This window comes from Metopolophium dirhodum, chromosome 1 (genome assembly GCF_019925205.1).
Source record: "Metopolophium dirhodum isolate CAU chromosome 1, ASM1992520v1, whole genome shotgun sequence".
NCBI classification, from domain to species: Eukaryota; Metazoa; Arthropoda; class Insecta; order Hemiptera; family Aphididae; genus Metopolophium; species Metopolophium dirhodum.
Window position 1 is genome coordinate 111,601,180 of NC_083560.1, and position 19,172 is coordinate 111,620,351.

Genomic DNA, 19,172 nt, shown 5'->3' on the forward strand with positions numbered 1-19,172 from the left:
TCATCTGTATAATTTTTATCTTTTAATCTGGCTTCGTATGTCAAATATTTATCGTTCACGCATGTCCATGCCACTGTGTTCATTCGATGTTTGTTGTATTAAATTTATAATAACGTATTTAAGTTCTTTAAAATTTATAAGTATGAGTGCACTTAAGAAACAAAAAACGTGATACATTTTCATCAAGAATTATTATATTAAGAATTAAAACTTGTAATTGATAAACAACAATTGATTTTTACTAAACCGTAAATGTTTATATACGCTCTATGCAAGTATGTTTCTTAATAATTATAGTTATTCAATAATAAAAAAAATGTTCTATAAAAGTTGATCTTCAAAGGGGCACCTTCACGAAGTATATTTTTAGTGGATCGTGACCAAAAAAAGTGGTACATAAGATGTAACCAAAAGTTTAAGTTTATGTTTTGTAAGTACCGTGGTATAGATTGTGTCTGGTTGTTACCATAAACAAAAAAAAAGTGAACTGAAACTAATATTACATTTTTATGATCGTTTTAATTTAAAATGTTTACGATATTTGTATTCCATTGGTAAATTAACGAATCATCATCTTTTAATGTTTGATATTTTATTGTAATTCAAAAACTAATAATTGTGACACTTGAAATTTTCACTAAATGTTCAAATTACCATTTTCCATACATGGTAATATAATGTTGACTCTTTTTGAGCTATTTATAGCCATGAGAATTTTTTTTTAAATTTGTAAATTATTTTTCTGTTAGACATTCATAAAAAGTTTTTCTTTTCATATATCTTTTAACTATAAATTTTTTTTTTATAAACTAGTATGGATAGTCTGACACAACGTCTCCGCTCAGAATCGTTTTTTGTATAAAATGATTTATTATTGAATTCAAATATAACACATCCACTACAACGATAACTGCTTTACAGCTGAGTGATGCCCACTTGCCCACCATTTTTTTTATTAAATCTCTCAATAAATACGTTAAAATTAAATTTTTTTTCTTATTTATATACATGTATTATAAAAATTTTATTAATTAAATTTAAATAAAAATTGGTTATTTTTGGCACGTTAAGTTAGAAAAATTTGCCATCTCTTTGCTTATATATTTGAATCATAAATATATTATGTCTTGGATATATTTATCTTTACGACGATATTGTAAAGATTTGAACTTCAAACAGTTATACAATAAAAAATTGTGCCTTTGTATTTTAAAATATTTAAATGGGCGAAAGTAAAAGTTATTGGGGTCATGAATTAAATTATCAACATTTTTAAGCCAATATGAATATTTGGTGAAAATATAAAGTCTTTACAATTATTCATTTTTGAACTGCAATAACAAATATAATAGCATTTTGATTTTGTCAAAAACTGGTTTGGCATGAAATTCATGGTTTATCGATTATTTTTAAAATTATTTCGTATAATCAATCATTAAACATTTTGAATCAATAGAGAGCTAATAGTTTCTTAAACATGATTTAGTGACCCATTATCGGTATAAATAAAATTTAGTAAACTATTTAATTAATCAATGTTTTGTGTAAGTCGGCGATAGTATTCTAAACTTCTAAATAATTAATTTGTACTTCGACAATAATATTGTATCGAATTCTCTGTTTTAAGATAATCATATATTATTTTAAATGGTAAAATGTGATTCTACGTGAGGAATTTATAATAGGTATTGGTTTCACCTCGTTATTTCTTTTTTATTGTTAAAGTTGTTACTATTTTTTCGTGAACTCTTTTGAGGTTATCTACACGTCTTATACACTTTTGCAAGTTTGAACTAACTGTTTAAATTGAAAGTAATACGAACAAAATATACACTTTAGATTTAACAACTTACTTCACGCGGCATCGCACTTTTGATATTGTGTGCTATCGCCTGTCACATCGCTATCGAAATAATAATACCGTCGAAACGTATCGTTTTTTGATATCGTATTCAATCATCGTTGTATAGATAGGTTATAAACTTATAACTATCCTATGGGTCATAATGTATCCACCTATAGTCTATACATATAATAATCGAAAACAACTGTACACGAATAGAATGCACGATCAGTTTTCGTTGCTTGTAATGCGTGACTTGACATCGTTTTTATTGAAGTTTCGATGACTTGGTATACCTATGTGTTATCCACAAATGTGATAAAGACACGCAAACCCAAGTGTAGGTACTCGTAAAACGTTCAACGGGCCCGCGAATAGTATTGTACATTTATAGTATTGTACTTAATTGAAATAAACAAATAAGTGTTGAGGTTTATATTTTTTTACTCTTGTAGCCGGCAATGTTGATGGAAAAGGATGACTTGGAGTTGTAAAATAATTTTAGTCAGAAATAATCTCAGAGCGTTTATAGTAATTCCGTAAAAGTGTTCCTTATACTGCAGAAATATTCTATGTCATAGAATGTTCAGATCAACTTAATATTCTATGTGTTACACAATACTACTTTATTCGTTAATTTTTCTAAGTCTAGAAATATGGTTTGATCAGAATTGTCCAAAATATAATTCCAAGAACACAAATGGCGTCAAGAGGCTTGCTCAAACTCTGACAAATCACGTCTGAATATAGGGTTTTGAACTCTCCTGTATAGATGAATATTGTGGTTCCCATGCATTATTAATACTTCAAAAATGATGAGACACAAAAAAAAATTAAAAATTAAAAAAAACACACATTTTAAAATCAATACATCATCGCTTCGCTCACAACCTGAAACGACTGTCAACTACCTACCTAGTATGATTTTTTTTAAAAACCTAACCTAACCTTATTAAATACACATTACACATTGACAAATAGTGACATGGGAATACAGATTCGTAATATCATCATGATAAAATATTATTTTATTTTTAATAACATAATGTTAGAATAAGAGCTGATGTTAAAAGTTGAAATATTATATTGGGTTAATCCGCGCGCCGTCCGTTATGATTTGTATTAACCGAAGACCGCGATATGACTAATATTTTTCTTCGTTAGTATAAATAAATGAAATAGTAATAATTAGTCATGTAATCATGTTGGTCCAAATGTCTGATATTCTGATTGTAGTGGGTGACTATAGTGTCGACAATTCAGAAATGTGAAATTCCTTTAAATTACTAAATATTATATTTTACTATAATAAATTAATATTATACAAAGTTATTAATATACGCATGCGTACGATGTATCGGTATAATATGTATGTTGTGCAGTCGTCAATCACGTTATCGTATCTTAATAATTTCTTACAGGCTATAAATTATAATATACTATTCAACTATGTACTTAATTTTTTTTTATTATGAAAAAAAAACGATAGTAAATTTTCCTTAAATTATAGTTCAGGTACTGCACAGTTTGCGCTAAAGTTAAATTGTACTAAAATAGTAGTACCTAGGTAGTACCAATAGTCGCGAATCGAGGGGACGAAAAATAAGCGCTGAACGTCATGCACCATGCGATATTTTTATGATAATGACATCCAAATCATAAGTTCATAGTTTCAAATTATTTATAATATGGGTGTTATATTATATTTATTTTTTATATTGTTATGCTACCTTTATTTTATAATACATGATAATATAAATTAACTTAACGGCAGCGTGACAATAAAATGTTGAGATCCAATGCTTACAAAGGTTTGTATCAATAACTGGCCGCAAGGAGTCATCACTCACACATTTTTTGTGACCCCGATGAATGAACAGCTGTATATTCACTAGTTTATTCAGTAGTTTATCCCTGCTACACACATTTATATAATTTTAACTCACAATAGTTTTTTGGGTATCCAGTACCCACTGACCCACCGACCGCCGCCCACATAAAAAAAGAGTGGGCGCCCGCGCTCGTTGGGTTGTACCTACGTTCGGTGCCACCGAGTCACGGATGTAACAATCACACGCATTGACCGCACAATTGTGTGCACGTGCATCTACGTTATCGATTGAGTTAGACAGTGAGACAGTCGTTAAAATAATATAATAATATTACAATAATATCACAATACCTACTCTCGTATTATAATCATTCGTCATTGTCACATATTATGATTATAATATTATACATTGTGGTATATATTTTAATACTTCATTTGTTTGGTTTCTAACCCCTTTGTACTCTTTCACTACCTAGTACACTACCCTCGTATCTTAAGATACCTATCTTGCTTTCTTGAAAAGAGTAATGTGAATTTATTATCGTTCGGGGTTGTCTACTTTTATATAACCTGTGTGGTTTAGTCATCTCCGTGACAGCGTTCGTATCGGAAGTATTCGAATTTATATTTAGCTCTCCTGCCCATCCAAGGTAAATGCCTGTCAAATTGTAAGTAGTTAATGTGCAATAATTATATTATAAGTTATATAGAGCGTAAGAGCATGACGTAGAACTCTAGTCGTTTTTCCGGTAATACAATTTTCAAACCGTTTATTTCTGATATTTGGCCTAAAATACTTCAGTATGTAATTTCGTGCCATTATTGTTATCCATAATCCATATTACTTATTTTATTATTGTTATAAGTTATAAGTTATAACTATCTTTAGCTATTTAAAAATCCAATTGGCATTTATATCTATAAATATAAATAAATAATTAACTGTCTGTAAGAATTGTCGTTTGTACTTTCGTGGTATGACGTTATATTTTCGTATTTTCCAGAATTGGCGCAAGGTTTTGGAGATTAAAATTAATTTTCTAAATGAAAATATTAATGAATCATTTTTTAAATTTAGACGTAACCATAAATTGTCTATAAACATAAATCAATGATATAACATGTAGAAATTAGCTTGTATAAAATGCAATGGTCTTAAAAATTGTAATTTCTTAATGTTAATAAAATATTGTTGGCAAGAATACAAACGTTTAAATAATATATCTATAATTGTTATACATAATTGGTTTTATAATTTAAAATTATTAAATTCTAATGATTTTTGGAGACAGTGCAGTGTTTTTATGCAGGCATATAGGTACAATGCATTTATAATTTCACACATAAATAGTATGCAAATAGTATACCTACTATTATAGTAGTACGGTAGGTTAATTCAATTTTTTTCGAAAACCTTGCATTTGTTAGGTACTTATATTATTAATATTTAATTATTATAATAGTATGTATATGTTTTTTTATAAAATGTATTATAATTATTATCTTTTGAATTAATACTGCCTTACCGAAGAGAAGTGTATGAATAGAAGGTTCGTGATATAAAATAGCCAATGAGGACGCCTGCATGTGGTTGTCTCTGTCTTACAAATGTACAACCGTACAACTTAACAAAAACTGTTTTGTGCGAAACAACTATACTCCTTCTTTATTTATAGTAAAATTACCATAATTCCACAACACATAGGGTAGAACTTTACCTGTGTCGTAGTGTTTTTATTATTTGAATAACATAAATACAATAATAGTTATCAGTTTGAGAAAATGAGGATTTTTCTTTTTTTCTATTTAATTATTAACCATTATTGGTTAGTGCTATCAAAAAAATAAAAACACCACGACACAATCAGTTCTACTCTATGCATTGTGAAATTTTGGTAGTTATACTATAAATACAAAGGTAAGTAATATAGTTTTCCCACGTAAAACAGTTTTTGCTATGTTGTACATTTAAACGTGATTCAATCATAGACGGAGCGGGGGCAGCGTCCTCTTAAAATGAATCAAAAAGTTTTTAAAACATAATTGTGTAAGTACATAAAATACAACAATAAATTACGTATAACCATATAAGTTTCAAGTTCCCCATGAATATTATTTTCAATTAACAATAAATAATTAAAATAGTTATTCTTAACATAAATATATAATTTCAACCAAATTTGAACATCAAATCCCTGTAAAAAAATATTCTGCATATGTATCGTCAATATTTTTAAATGGCTTTATTAACAACTTATGGGGAACTTTGTATAAAATTTTTTAAAAAATAACAAAATATCTACAAATATATCAAAAAGAATCTTTTTTTTGTCTAAGTGTGAATCAAAAGCTAACCGTAGTTACTTAAATTTTCAAACAATGTTTATATGACAGTTTTCTATACAAGATAAAATGTTCAAAATATTTTCACTCTTTTTGAGTATTTATATAGCCACAATAAATTTTCGATTTTCTAATTTTTTTTTTCAATTTTATCAATAAATAATTTTTTGAAAACGTAATACAAGGTTCTTCATAATTTGTTCATACTGTTACCAAAAAATCAAAAAATATATAAACCGTTTTTTTATAGATATTTTAAATTAAAATTTGGACAAAATTAAATATTTAAACGAAGAATAATAATTTTTGTTATTTTGTTGTAATTTAAAAATATTATTTTTGGAAACTTGAAATATTTAAAGTACTTATATTATGATATTTTATACGCACACGATGGCATTTTCAAATGCAATATTTTCAGCAAAATTTATTTCAAACTACTGTATTACTATTAGTAAAATTCTACAAACAATTTATTTTATAGGTACGTAGTATTTAATGTTTATCACATTTATTGAAAAATAACCTTGATAAACCCCCAAGTTAATGGTCGCGGCATACCATGTCTGCAGGAGTTAAGTTGGTTGTGAAAAATAAACTATTTAAAAAGTTGGAAGGGTTTGTGAATTTATATTGAGATATTAGAGCCGATGAAATCTATTCCAGTTTATACTTAACAACATTTGTTAATGGCAATAGCGTAAATCGTTATGATATTGAATATTGTCTATCGATATATTGCTATACTATATAATATTATAAGTTATAAATGTATTTCTCTAATATTCTATAGTTCAATGGCATTAGAGTATATACATTATCAATACATTTTTATTTCTAAATACAATTTTTTTATTAATGAAAAACTAAAGTATTTTTAATGCATACAATTTTATTCATACTGCATTCTTGTAACAAACGATTTCTACAATATATATAATATAGTAAGTTTATGTGGTTTATGTATTATTCCCGAACTCGTGTTAAATGATAATACAACATAATAACGTAAAAACGGTTTTCGATTAAATCCATTGTAATTTTAATGGCATTGAAAATTCCTGTTTATTGAAATTGACATAATACTGTACCCTATATTCGTACATCGTAAGTCATCATACCATAATAATAATAATATTATAATATTATGAGCAGCGCAATAACAACACGACATTATATAATATTTATATTATGTGCGCACATAATACGATAGCTATGATGTTTGCGTTATTCCGTTATATAATGTCGAAAAAAGGACGACGGCTGCGCAGCGAGCAATCGGCTTTATGTCCAACGGATAATCAATTGTACTACAGGTTTTATTTTTTGTTTTTCACGTTTTAATTCAATTGTTTTATCGCATCCGGTATAACCCGATAATTAATCAAAAGCAACGAGTCCCCGCGTAATCCCTTTGATTCCACATGTCATCTGCAGGGGGTCGAGTGTGACCGCGCGGCGGCATTTCGAGTGGCCGGCAGTGTACATTACCGGAGAATAATAATAATAATACAAGTTTTACTCGTTGATAACACTCACGCATAATCTGAAATCTGAATGGTCTACAAATATAAGTATAGCGAGCATACCGTATTACGTGTATATATTAATTTATATTATTATTATGTATAAATAGGTTATATCCAGCATTACGACATTTATTCCGCGACTTCGGATTTATATTTTACCGTAAAAATATTAAATAATAGTTATGTAATGTAATACAATTGAAAAATTTCGAAAATTCATAAGCTCAACTTTTAAAAAGCGATTAAAGTTCTAATTTTCACAAAATTGAATAAAATAACGATATTTCCCGCTAACGATTTTAGCTTTGTTGTAATTCGACAATTATTATAAATCGTAGAGACTTTAAACATTCCGCAATTTTTGAGTGTTTTGTTACGTATACGATTGCAATAGCCAATGACCACAGATAAATAAAATAAAATAACACAATTATTGTTTTTGTGTTTTCAGGGGGTGCCTCTGGCTCTCCGGGACTAAAAGTTTATATATTTTTTTTTTACAAAACTCTCCAATAGCTCTGCGTGATCAATTACTACTAAATATACTAATTTTGTTATGTATCGAAAATCGAAATAATAATACTATTGCCACCGAATGTACTGCAGCTATTATACATTTGTAAATACCTACCTAATGAGAAGTCACTGTATCGTCTGTATCATTAATCTCGCATTTATTGGTTTAAGCTAACCAAGTTGCCATTGATATATTTTCTAGTCACTAAGAGTAGGTATTACTTTATTATTTTAGCTTAAACTACTTAGTACCTGAATACAATACGTTTTTAACTTTTGTTATTCAAGCTCACATAATTTGTATATCATAGTTTTGTGATTTTTAAGTAATTTAATTATTATGTTCAAAAATAAATTGATCTATGATTATGTTTTTTTTGTTTAGCATAGTAAGGTTAAGTAAAAGGGAAAAAATAAACATTCGCTTTTGCTGTATTCCTAGTCACCATATAAACAACGTTCGCGCATTTCGTTTTTAGTATAACGATCGATGGCGGTAATAGTTTCGTTATTTTGACCGGATCCTATTAATCTTGTGGTGTAGCGTCCAAATTAAAAAACAATTAGGTTCCTACCCAGGTAAAAAAACCTTCTTAATAGTATTTTTAATTACGCAAAATGTACATTAACTCTGTAGGTTGAAAGAGAAATTACCAGCCGTTAAAACGTTCATGAGTTTTGCGTAAAAAACGAATAATAAAACAGTTAGTGTATTAGTGGGCACAAAAGTTCATAAGTGTTAAAATGGTATTTTAGGACACGTGGTCAAACCAAACTTAAGTACTACTTAGTTGTAGAAAAAAATTGAATTACAATGATGATGAACTGACAATATAGTATTAAAGTACCTATACACAATTATTGTACTTTACATATTTCGTAATTATTTGGGCTTGATAAATATTTCTGCACTATATTGCTTGATTTGCTTGTTTTTAGATTTTCAATCCAAATAATGATTTGTAAATAACATTAGTAAAACTTCAGTCACAATTAAACTGCAGTTTAATTAGGTAGATTACATAATTTTTGGTAGTGTATGCGCGGTACGTTAAAAAAAGAAAGTGTGAAACAGCAGCAAGGGGGCTTTAGCCCTTCGACATCTTCCATGGGACGTGTATATACTGGATATTTATTTATTATTTATTATATTACAAATTAAATATTAACTTAATATTGATAGGTGTTCCATAAACGTAAACAGACAATTCAACTAAACATTTTGTTCCAAATTCTCCTAGGAGTCAGAATGGAGCTGTCAGCAGAGTGGAGCAAGTAGACTGAGATAAAATGTTATTAGATATAATTTTAAATCATTTATTAATAACTATTATTAAAAAATTGAAAAAGCATATTGATAAAAATACTTTTCTAAATTGTATGGAGGTAGGTGTGAAATCCCATATCCTCCCTTATCTACGTGATCAAAAGTGTTTAGCTCCCCCCACCCTTCTAACTGAAAAATAAACATCCTTGCTACGCCAATAGACTATGAATCATAATAGTTCGTAATCTCGTCTCAATAAATTACCCAAAAAATATTTGTTGAGTATAACATCATGATGAAAATAATTTACAATAGATTTAAATTCATCCTAATCGTTAAATATGAAAAGGTATAGTACCTACCTAGCAGACGGAATACACTATCTATGTATTTCCTATGTATATTATAATTTATGACATATTATCATCACAGCATATTAGTTATGGTATTTACGTACACCAGTTTAATAAATATGACATACACATTCATATTAATATATAAAGACACCATAAGTATGCGGACCGTTTTGACATTGCAATGGGTGTCAAAAAATAATATTTTCTGAAAAGTTTTACGCGTTTTGGAAAATTGTGTGATTAGCCGTCAAGTGAGAATACTCGAGGCGCACATACAAAATGTACCTATATAGAATATTATGTTTTTTTTTATTTATTTTTTTTTTAATAAGTTGGTGCTGAATGCGAATGACGTGAATGGGAATGAGTCGATCGAACCACAAGGATACGACTACGCATATATAGACGCGTATTTGCAGCCATCGTCGTCATTTTTTTAAAAATAATATTTATTGCCCTAGCGTTACCCCGGTGCCGTAAAGAATACAGCGTACAAAATAATAATATATATAGGTGGGAAACTTAAGTTGAAAAGTTCGATCGTCTTGAACTGTCCTTTTCTACTTCTACCGATTGAAATATTCATTTTTTTCATCGCTTCGTTTTTCAAAACAGGGTGGCATGTATTGAAAAAGAAAAAAAAACACTCGAAATCACTTGGAATTTGCGTGTCGCAAACATATAAAGGAAAAGGATCGTCCGGGATCAGAGGTTCTTTTATTATTATTATTTATAAACTATATACATATACACGCGCGTACGTGTGTTAGTAGAAGAAAAATATTCGTATTGAACGTCAAAACACTCGTTGAGTAGTAGTTGGATGGATGATGGGACTTTAATCAAAACAAAATACGTTCAGTTTAGCAGTAAGTATTTGCCGACGTCGTCGCCGCCCCCTCGTTTTTTTTTTTATTATTATTTCAAAGGCCAAGTACCTGCTGTATTAGAACGTCGTTGAGCACGCACTGCTTTCACTGCAGTTCGTCGTTGCCGCCGTCTATGTAAAGAATAATAATAATAAAAATAATAATAAAAATAAAATTAAAAAACCCAACATATTTATAGGTATTTATTATGTACGCATGCTAATAATTATTTTGTTCTTTTGGACGGGACTTAAGTGACAGGCTTTTTTAGTAGGATCAAAGGCCATTAAAAACGTAATGATGACTTTCTTCATTTCTAGGAAACTTTAACGTGGCAACTGGATAACCAGTATATTATCCACAACCGCATTAATGTCTACTGTACAGGTATAATATACGTGTATTTGCGTTGGTACAACGGTAATCCCACTTCAATACTCAATTATCCGTAACTCGTACAACAATGATCAAACATAAAACACGGTTCTAGGTCACTTTGTACGGTCGAGCATTAAAAGTGCGAAACGCGGACACTTTGTACGGTCGGGTAAAAAGGTACATTGAAGAACGCGGACACTTTGTACTATTATATACATAAAGTATATATATCATAAATATAAGTTATATACCTAAGTAGTAAGTATATATAATATTATAAATTATAATGTAAATTATTAAAATAGAAAAACTAAAAATAAAAAGTAAATTGTTTCATCGTATATTAATAATGATCAAAATAATCAAACAAACAATAATATTATTATACATCTTAATTGTATTATAATATTAGATATTAGTTTAAAGCAAATTAAAAATGTGTACAATATAAATATGTCATAATGACAAATAAAATATAATTTTTTACCTATAATATGGAAATAATTCGTCAAAATTAACGATCTAAAAAATATAAAATTTCCATTCTTTAATATTTAAAAAAATCTTTAAAAACTGCATGTATAATATATGGAATTTAAAAATTCCATATATGTTATTTCCTTTTTTTGATGTTTGTTACATAAATTTAATAGTTTATTATTGCCAGCAGTATAGGATTTTTGTCTCTTATGAAGTCTATTGCCACATTCATCCAATTGTATTGCTCGCAAAACCGTCCAAAAACTTAGTAAAATTTGTCATATACTCATATATAATATATAGTATTATTTACTTCCTAACTTAGGTATATAACTTATATTTATAATATATATACTTTATGTATATAATAGTACAAAGTGTCCGCGTTCTGCAATGTACCTTTTTACCCGACCGTACAAAGTGTCCGCGTTATACATTTTGAACGATGGACCGTACAAAGTGACCGTTTACCATAAAACACAAATAACGAGTATAGTGTATTTCATACCGCATCCCCTACCTACTTATCTATATACAATTAAAACATTTTGTTGAAAAATAATGTTGGTTTATTGGTTATTACGTTGCAAATAAATAATGATTCAGCAGCGATCGCAGTCGCTTTCTAGTATTATTTTTAACATTTAAATTGGGTACTATACAGAAAATAATTATTTTAGCAACCTAAAATTCCATTTTTAATATAGGCGTATTTGCATTATATTAGTTTGAACATTTACATTACATTTCATTTTTTATTATTAATAAATACTTTTTAAATGGTTATCACTGTTATATTAAAATACAGTAAATTAGTGTGCACATGTCTTCGACTATTAATTCAAGGCGATTTACATTTGCTAAATATTTGATATATAATTATCATTGTTCTATAATATTTTATAGAATTGTATAACAGATAAAGAATTTCCAAAGTCAATATTTTAAGGTATACTTACTATTTTGTACAAAAAAAAAAATGTTCAAACCACTCTGCTGTACATTAGTTGTCGAGTAAGTCCATGGAATGGATGGGTTAGATTTGAATTCCAATGATAAATCATTTCATACAAAAAGCGGTTCTGAGCAAAGACGTGCAAAGTTCCAGGGGGAGGGCAAAGTTGGTATCTGCCCCCTCCCCCCCCCCCCCAATCACCGTAGTTTTCCTTTGTTTTACACTGTGTTTAGCCAATTTTGGAACTTTTTGTATATTTACCCCTCCCAAAATTAATCCCTGGATCCGCCACTGTAGGTAAGCTACATCACGAGATCAAATCAACCAGTGAAAAAAGATCATCGTAGACGTAATCAAAAAAATAAACGACAACACCCGTATCGTTGTAAAACTAATACAATATATTTTCTATTGTTTCGCTCAGAAGTCGGTATCTAGTATAAAATGTTTGAAATAAAAAGTGAACATCGTTTTAATTTCCCATTTTGTTGTTGAACATTATGGCAAACATGCATTACGAGAGTGCACGCTCTCGATACACGGTGGTTACTGGTTAGGTACCGGAAATGAAAACCAAACACGATAATGACCTCTGTCCAGCGATGGTTATCGAAAACGGAAGACGCGCACATAAATTTCGGCCGTTCCGTCCACCGGGCGTGCGTACGGCATCTAAGCATTGAACATGCATATATTATACAAAATGATATTATACTAGCTACTATATTATAATTTATTGTTTAATACACACGGTTCTCAAACTATATGATTGCAAAGCCCTCAATTATTGTAAAAATCTTCAAATCCGGTCAAATACCAGATACCTACGTCAATTTTGAGTCACAACTAATTTTATTTCTGATTTGTTTTCTTTATAATGCATAGGTATTTTATAATAACAAAATAGTCAATTTAAAATTAAACAAATTTATAATAAACTGTAATGTGTACAATGCAATATAATTTGACTGATTACTTACAGCTGTTGCAGCATCTATTTACTATGAACACATTTTAGATTGTGGGGAACAATGAATGTTTTGGTTTTACAATGAAGTGTGGGTGTTTTTTATTAATTGAAAAAAATCGTGAAAATTATAAATAACGACTTTTCTTGTAACGATTTTAGTTAATTTTATTTGGTAATTCAAAAATGTTATCCATTACAAATATAAAACATACATTTTACTATTACTTAAATCATCTTTTTCTATACTCAAATATATTTTCAAAATATTTAGACTAATTTTAAGCTATTTTTTCTACAAACCTATTCACACCATTTGTAGATATACAGTTTTTACCTAACAATAAGACTTATTTAATAATATATATATTATGTGAATAATATTCTAATATAAAATATGCAAGGTTTTTGAGAAAACTTGCATACACCGTATCACTATTAAAAAAATTAGTTGCTATAGTCAATGTATAATAGTATAAGTGTAATAAAAAATTATTAGAAATATAGGCCGCTTTCGCTCAAAATCGTTTATCGTATAAAATGATTTATCATCATTGAAATAAAATCTAACACAGTAACTTACTCTGTTATGAGGCACACTCGGCCAACTAATATACAAAATAGCGACTTCTTCGCTTTTTTTCATTCGATGAGGATGATCCGCGGTATCTAATTCTGATACATTTAAAACTAATGTAAAATTTAAATTATTATATTCAGGAGATAATATTATAAATAATATTAATATCAATATTGTTTATATCGTATCCAAATATTCTAAATGTCAACAACACGTAATACATTGTAATTTTATTTTAAGTGGAGCTCCTACATAACACTTTCAGAGCCCTAGGTCTCCACGGAGCACGGGTTTAGAGCCACTGGTTTAATATACACCTATTCACACACACATATTATATAATCCGTTTGAATTAATTGTTATATTGTTGTAGGTAGGTACCTATATTGTACTATAATATATTGTTATAATATGCGTTATCGTCAGATCCTAATCCACACACCGCCGTTCCGATGAAAATATACGACAATATTATAACTATATAGTATACTGCGCGTGAACTACAATACGTGTACCTATATAGTAATAGCGATAATAGCACGCCGTCTACAGAGGGTGGTCGGAAGACAAAAACTCCGGCGAGGGACGGATGGTGAATAAAAAACAAATATCCATTACCCACACCCCGGTTACGGGACTAATTGTGTGGTATAAGAAGGGAACTTGCCTTGAATAGGGTTTGCTTACTCGGAGTGTGCCAACATTGTGCTATATACGTACATAACGTGCGCTATTGTATTATATTGTATATACATAATATATAGGTAGTACGTGTTATCACGGTGATGTTTTGAGTTATTGGAAATGCGAAGTGTAAGATTCGATTACACTCAAAATTATTTAAGTACTACGAGTATTTGTTCGTGTATAAGCCATTTAGTAAAATTGCCTTTTCGCGGAAAAAAAAATCTTTCAATGTAAAGCTGATCTGCAGCCATCCGGTTGAGTTTCATTTTTATGTACAAACTATAAATACAGTACTGTGAAAACTTCAATGACTATTAACTATTATGTGATATACTGATGTCATGGTCGATCGAACGTCAGAGCAGGTCCGTAGCTACAAAATATTGGAGAATTATTGGATTTTTGGATTGAAGAACAATATTATTATTTTTTGTAAATCATTATGCATTTTCCATATACAATATAACTTGCGTATGGATATTCATATTACATACGTAAGTATAGGTAATGATAATGACCATATGCAAATACATACTCAATTTAGTGTATAACTGAAACGTTAAGACATTGTTTTTAGGGTTGTATATTTGTATAGAATATAATTTTTATTTAAAAACAACATTAGATAGGTAATAACAGTAACAGTAACAGTAATATCAACTGTTTTTACACAGCATAACATAAGTGTGACATACTGACTTATAAAGCATTAAATTATATAGGTTTATAATATTATGTGCCATTTTTGACATGTTTCAGACTAGTTTTTTTGTATTTACCTATCTAATGTAATTACTTGTACTTGTGATTCATTCATTTTAAACTATTGTATTTGAAATTGATGACCATCACAACCTAATACATTTTATAAATACATTACACCAAATATTATAATACCTTTCTTTTATTATAGGTAATGTCTTGCCCGACCCTAAACATTATAATTAACTAGACATAACGTGGCGTTTGTATGTTGTAGATGATTTTTTCGCCAGCAAAGGCCATGGATTCGGTGACGTCGATTGGCAGTAACCGGGACGTGGACGGTTTCCGGAAAAAGTACGGTCCCAAGTCGACCGACTCCCTGACGTTCTCTATCGCCCGCATCATGGAACCCGACGTTCGGAAACAGCCCAGTGCACCGGCAGCCGACTACTTCCACGCACTCGAGTCGGCGTTCAAAAAATACGTGCCGGCGTTCAGATCCAATCCGTTGCAATCCACGCACTGCACGGCCACCGCCAACGATGGACGGACACCATTGACAGTTAACAACAACGACCGTTATCTGTCGACGACGATGACGACAACGACGACGGCCGTACAGCTGTTTCACTATCAGCAACATCCCAGGCTGTCCTGCACCGTTGAAGACAGACCGGCTCATCCCCGTCCCCAACCACCGCCGTCATCGTCCGAACTCCCGGCGCTCACTGTACTTCCGGTGATCCCTGTACTTCCGGTACCACCGCCCCCGACGCCACCAACATCGCATCAGATGACGCTCGGGCGACTCACCGCGACCAAGCCCATTCAGCCACCACCATCCAGCACCAAGGAACTGTCGCAGGCGGTTACCTCTGTCACACCGGTTAAAACATTCACGTGCAACCATTGCGGAAAAGTGTTCTACGCTCATTACAACCTGACTAGACACATGCCTGTTCACACAGGCGCCCGGCCGTTCATTTGCAAGGTATACATAAATATAACATAACAATTAACAACAATTCTAAATAGTGCACTAAATTATTTTTATTTTTAATAAATTCTAAAATAAATTCGGTATAATATACATTTTAAACTTTTAAATGATTGTATAAAAGTTTTACAGGCTGAACTTTTCATTTGGACTACTTATTTAATCTGAAAATTAACTAATTTTTTTTCTATCCCTAGACTTTAGACTTTAGATCATTATTAATGTTATAAAAACGATGTACAAACATAAGCACATTTTAAAATTTAAATTTAGAAAAAACTTAAAAATGCTCCAAAAATCTTTAAATGCAAAAAAAAAACCTTAGAATTTAAAATCATCAAACATTCAATGTAGGTATGTTATACAACAGGTACCACGTAGCTAGATTTGGAAAACAATGTAAAATGAATATAATTTTCCCAAGCTCAATCATTACTGATGTAATATAAAATATCGCAAAATAAACTTTTTTTAAATTAAAAATAAAAACATTTTTTTTTTTTTTTACAGTGATTTTTATTACATTTGATTATGAACGTCATAATTTGGGCTAGGATTTATATGCATTGGTATGTTTTTTTGCAACTTCTGATTACTTATTTTATAAGTAATGTCCACGAATTAGCTCTAGTTGAGGTAAATTGTGGTATTTTTATTTGTCATATTTTTGCATATTTAAAACAAAATGCATATTTTTGCATATTTTGAACAAAATTAATATTTTTATACATTTTGACTACAAAAGCACAAAAAGTTCATGTTTTATAGTATATTTCATTACAATTCATTTTATCGCAAATACCCAAATGTAATTTTATCTTATCTTATCTTACTGTCGCATACTCGTACGCTTACTAAATAAAAGCATACAGCTAAAAGTTAGTTTGTGTTTGACAGTGATCGTATATCGTGTGTAGTGATATGTTGCCGTGTTGTTTGCGAACTGTATTGGTTTCGTTGCGTACTTACCTAATACCTACATTCAATTATAAAATGCCAAAAATACAAAGTACCAGTGCAAAACTTCGACAGTATGTCGAAGAGTTTTCTAGTACAGTTTTTAAAACCGATGGTAAAACACTATTTTGTAATATTTGTGACCAGGCAGTACATCAAATAAGCGCTTTCAAGTAACTCAGCATTTAAGTATAGAAAAACACCTCAGTAATTCAACAAGAAAAGAAAAAATGAAACAAATGTTTATTAAAGACTTATTTGAAGATCAGAACTCAGAATTTTCGCTCGATTTATGTCGTGCATTTTTAGCTTCTGATATCCCTTTATGGAAATTGCATAATACAACTTTTAATACATTTTTGCAAAAGTATACTGGTTAACATATTCCGGATAAATTTACAATACGAAAAAAATGTGTATCAGTTCTTTACAATGAAGTAATTGACCTTATTCGTAAAGAAATTGGTGAGGGCCCCATTTATGTTTCAATTGATGAAGCTACAGACGTTGAAGGAAGGTACGTAGCTAATGTTGTAGTTGGTCTTATGCATGAAGATAAATGTTCTAAGTCGTATTTATTAACTTGCGAGGAACTTTCAAAGTGCAATTATCAAACAGTAGGGAAATTATTTCACGATGCTTTAAATATACTTTGGCCCAACGACATTAAATATAATAAAGTTTTTTTATTTTTAACTGACGCTGCACCATACATGGTGAAAACGGCTAATACACCAACTGTTTTATTTCCAAATATGATACATGTGACATGTTTAGCCCATGGTTTACACAGAGTGTGTGAAACAATAAGACTTGAGTATCCGAATATCGATAATATGATAAGTTGTGTGAAAAAAAATATTTTTAAAAGCTCCGAGTCGTGTGTTGAAATTTCGAGAATTATTTCCAGAATTACCTTTACCTCCACAGCCAAAACTTACCCGATGGGGAACTTGGCTGGATTCCACATCATATTATGCTGATAACTTCAATTCCATAAAATCGGTGCTTTTGTCTTAAGACGAAAATACTGCAAAATCCATAATGAATGCTATAGCTTTATTTGAAAATAGAACTATACAAAATGATTTAGCTTATATAAAAAGTAACTTTGGCTTCATCACTCAATCTATTTTGAAATTAGAAAATGCATTACTTTTACTCGATGAGAATTTGGAAATCGTTGAAAACACCAAATCTAAACTTAGCCAAAACAAAGGACCGACCGATCGCTGACCAAATCTAACTCCTGGGGAAGTTACAAAATTTAGATATGCAAAATTACGTCATGTGATGTCGAACGGAGTTTTAGCAAATATAAAAACATACTAAGGTCAAACAGAAGATCGTTCATTTTTGAAAATTTAAAACATCATGTAATTCATTCGAGTAGCTATATCAATTTTATATCAATTAATATTTTAGAGATTTTAAGATTTTAGAATTTTTTAAATGTTTTTATATTTAAGTGTTTAACATATTTATTTTTATTAATTGGTATTTAAAAAAAAATTATAGAAAATGTGTTTTTTAAATAATATTTATTTGGTTTATTTAAGCATATTTTTGCATATTTTTAATAAACCAAATGCATATTTAATCATTTTTTATTGCATATAAATCCTAGCCCTATAGATTATAAGATGTAATGGCGGGAATGTCAACCAAGTTTTTACTTTTTTGATAAATAAATTAAATGTTCCTAGATGGGCAGATGGCATACCTACAATAGGTTAAATTTTTAAAGTTTGTGGTATTCAATGACTAAATAAGTTGAAATATTTAATTTTATAAATTACCTAAAATTATAAAATCAACGGTAACATTTTATTTATTAAAAAAAATGTATTTGTTAATATAAAATAACATAACAATTAATTAAAACTAACTAAGTTTTAACTAACTATACCTA

General features: G+C 29.6%; 1 protein-coding gene across 2 annotated transcripts in view; it reads left to right on the forward strand.

Moving 5' to 3' along the window:
* Nucleotides 1–19,172, forward strand: part of LOC132937014 (zinc finger protein 629-like) — a 77,698-nt gene that overhangs the window by 44,093 nt on the left and 14,433 nt on the right. The window contains exons 1-2 of one of the 2 annotated variants that reach the window (XM_061003840.1): nucleotides 4,292–4,324; nucleotides 15,581–16,297. In XM_061003840.1, the coding sequence (XP_060859823.1) occupies nucleotides 15,581–16,297 (717 nt within the window). In that variant the 5' untranslated portion in view covers nucleotides 4,292–4,324. Of the gene's footprint in view, nucleotides 1–4,291; nucleotides 4,325–15,580; nucleotides 16,298–19,172 lie in introns of those variants that run through there. The other variant, XM_061003839.1, reaches the window with a different exon arrangement.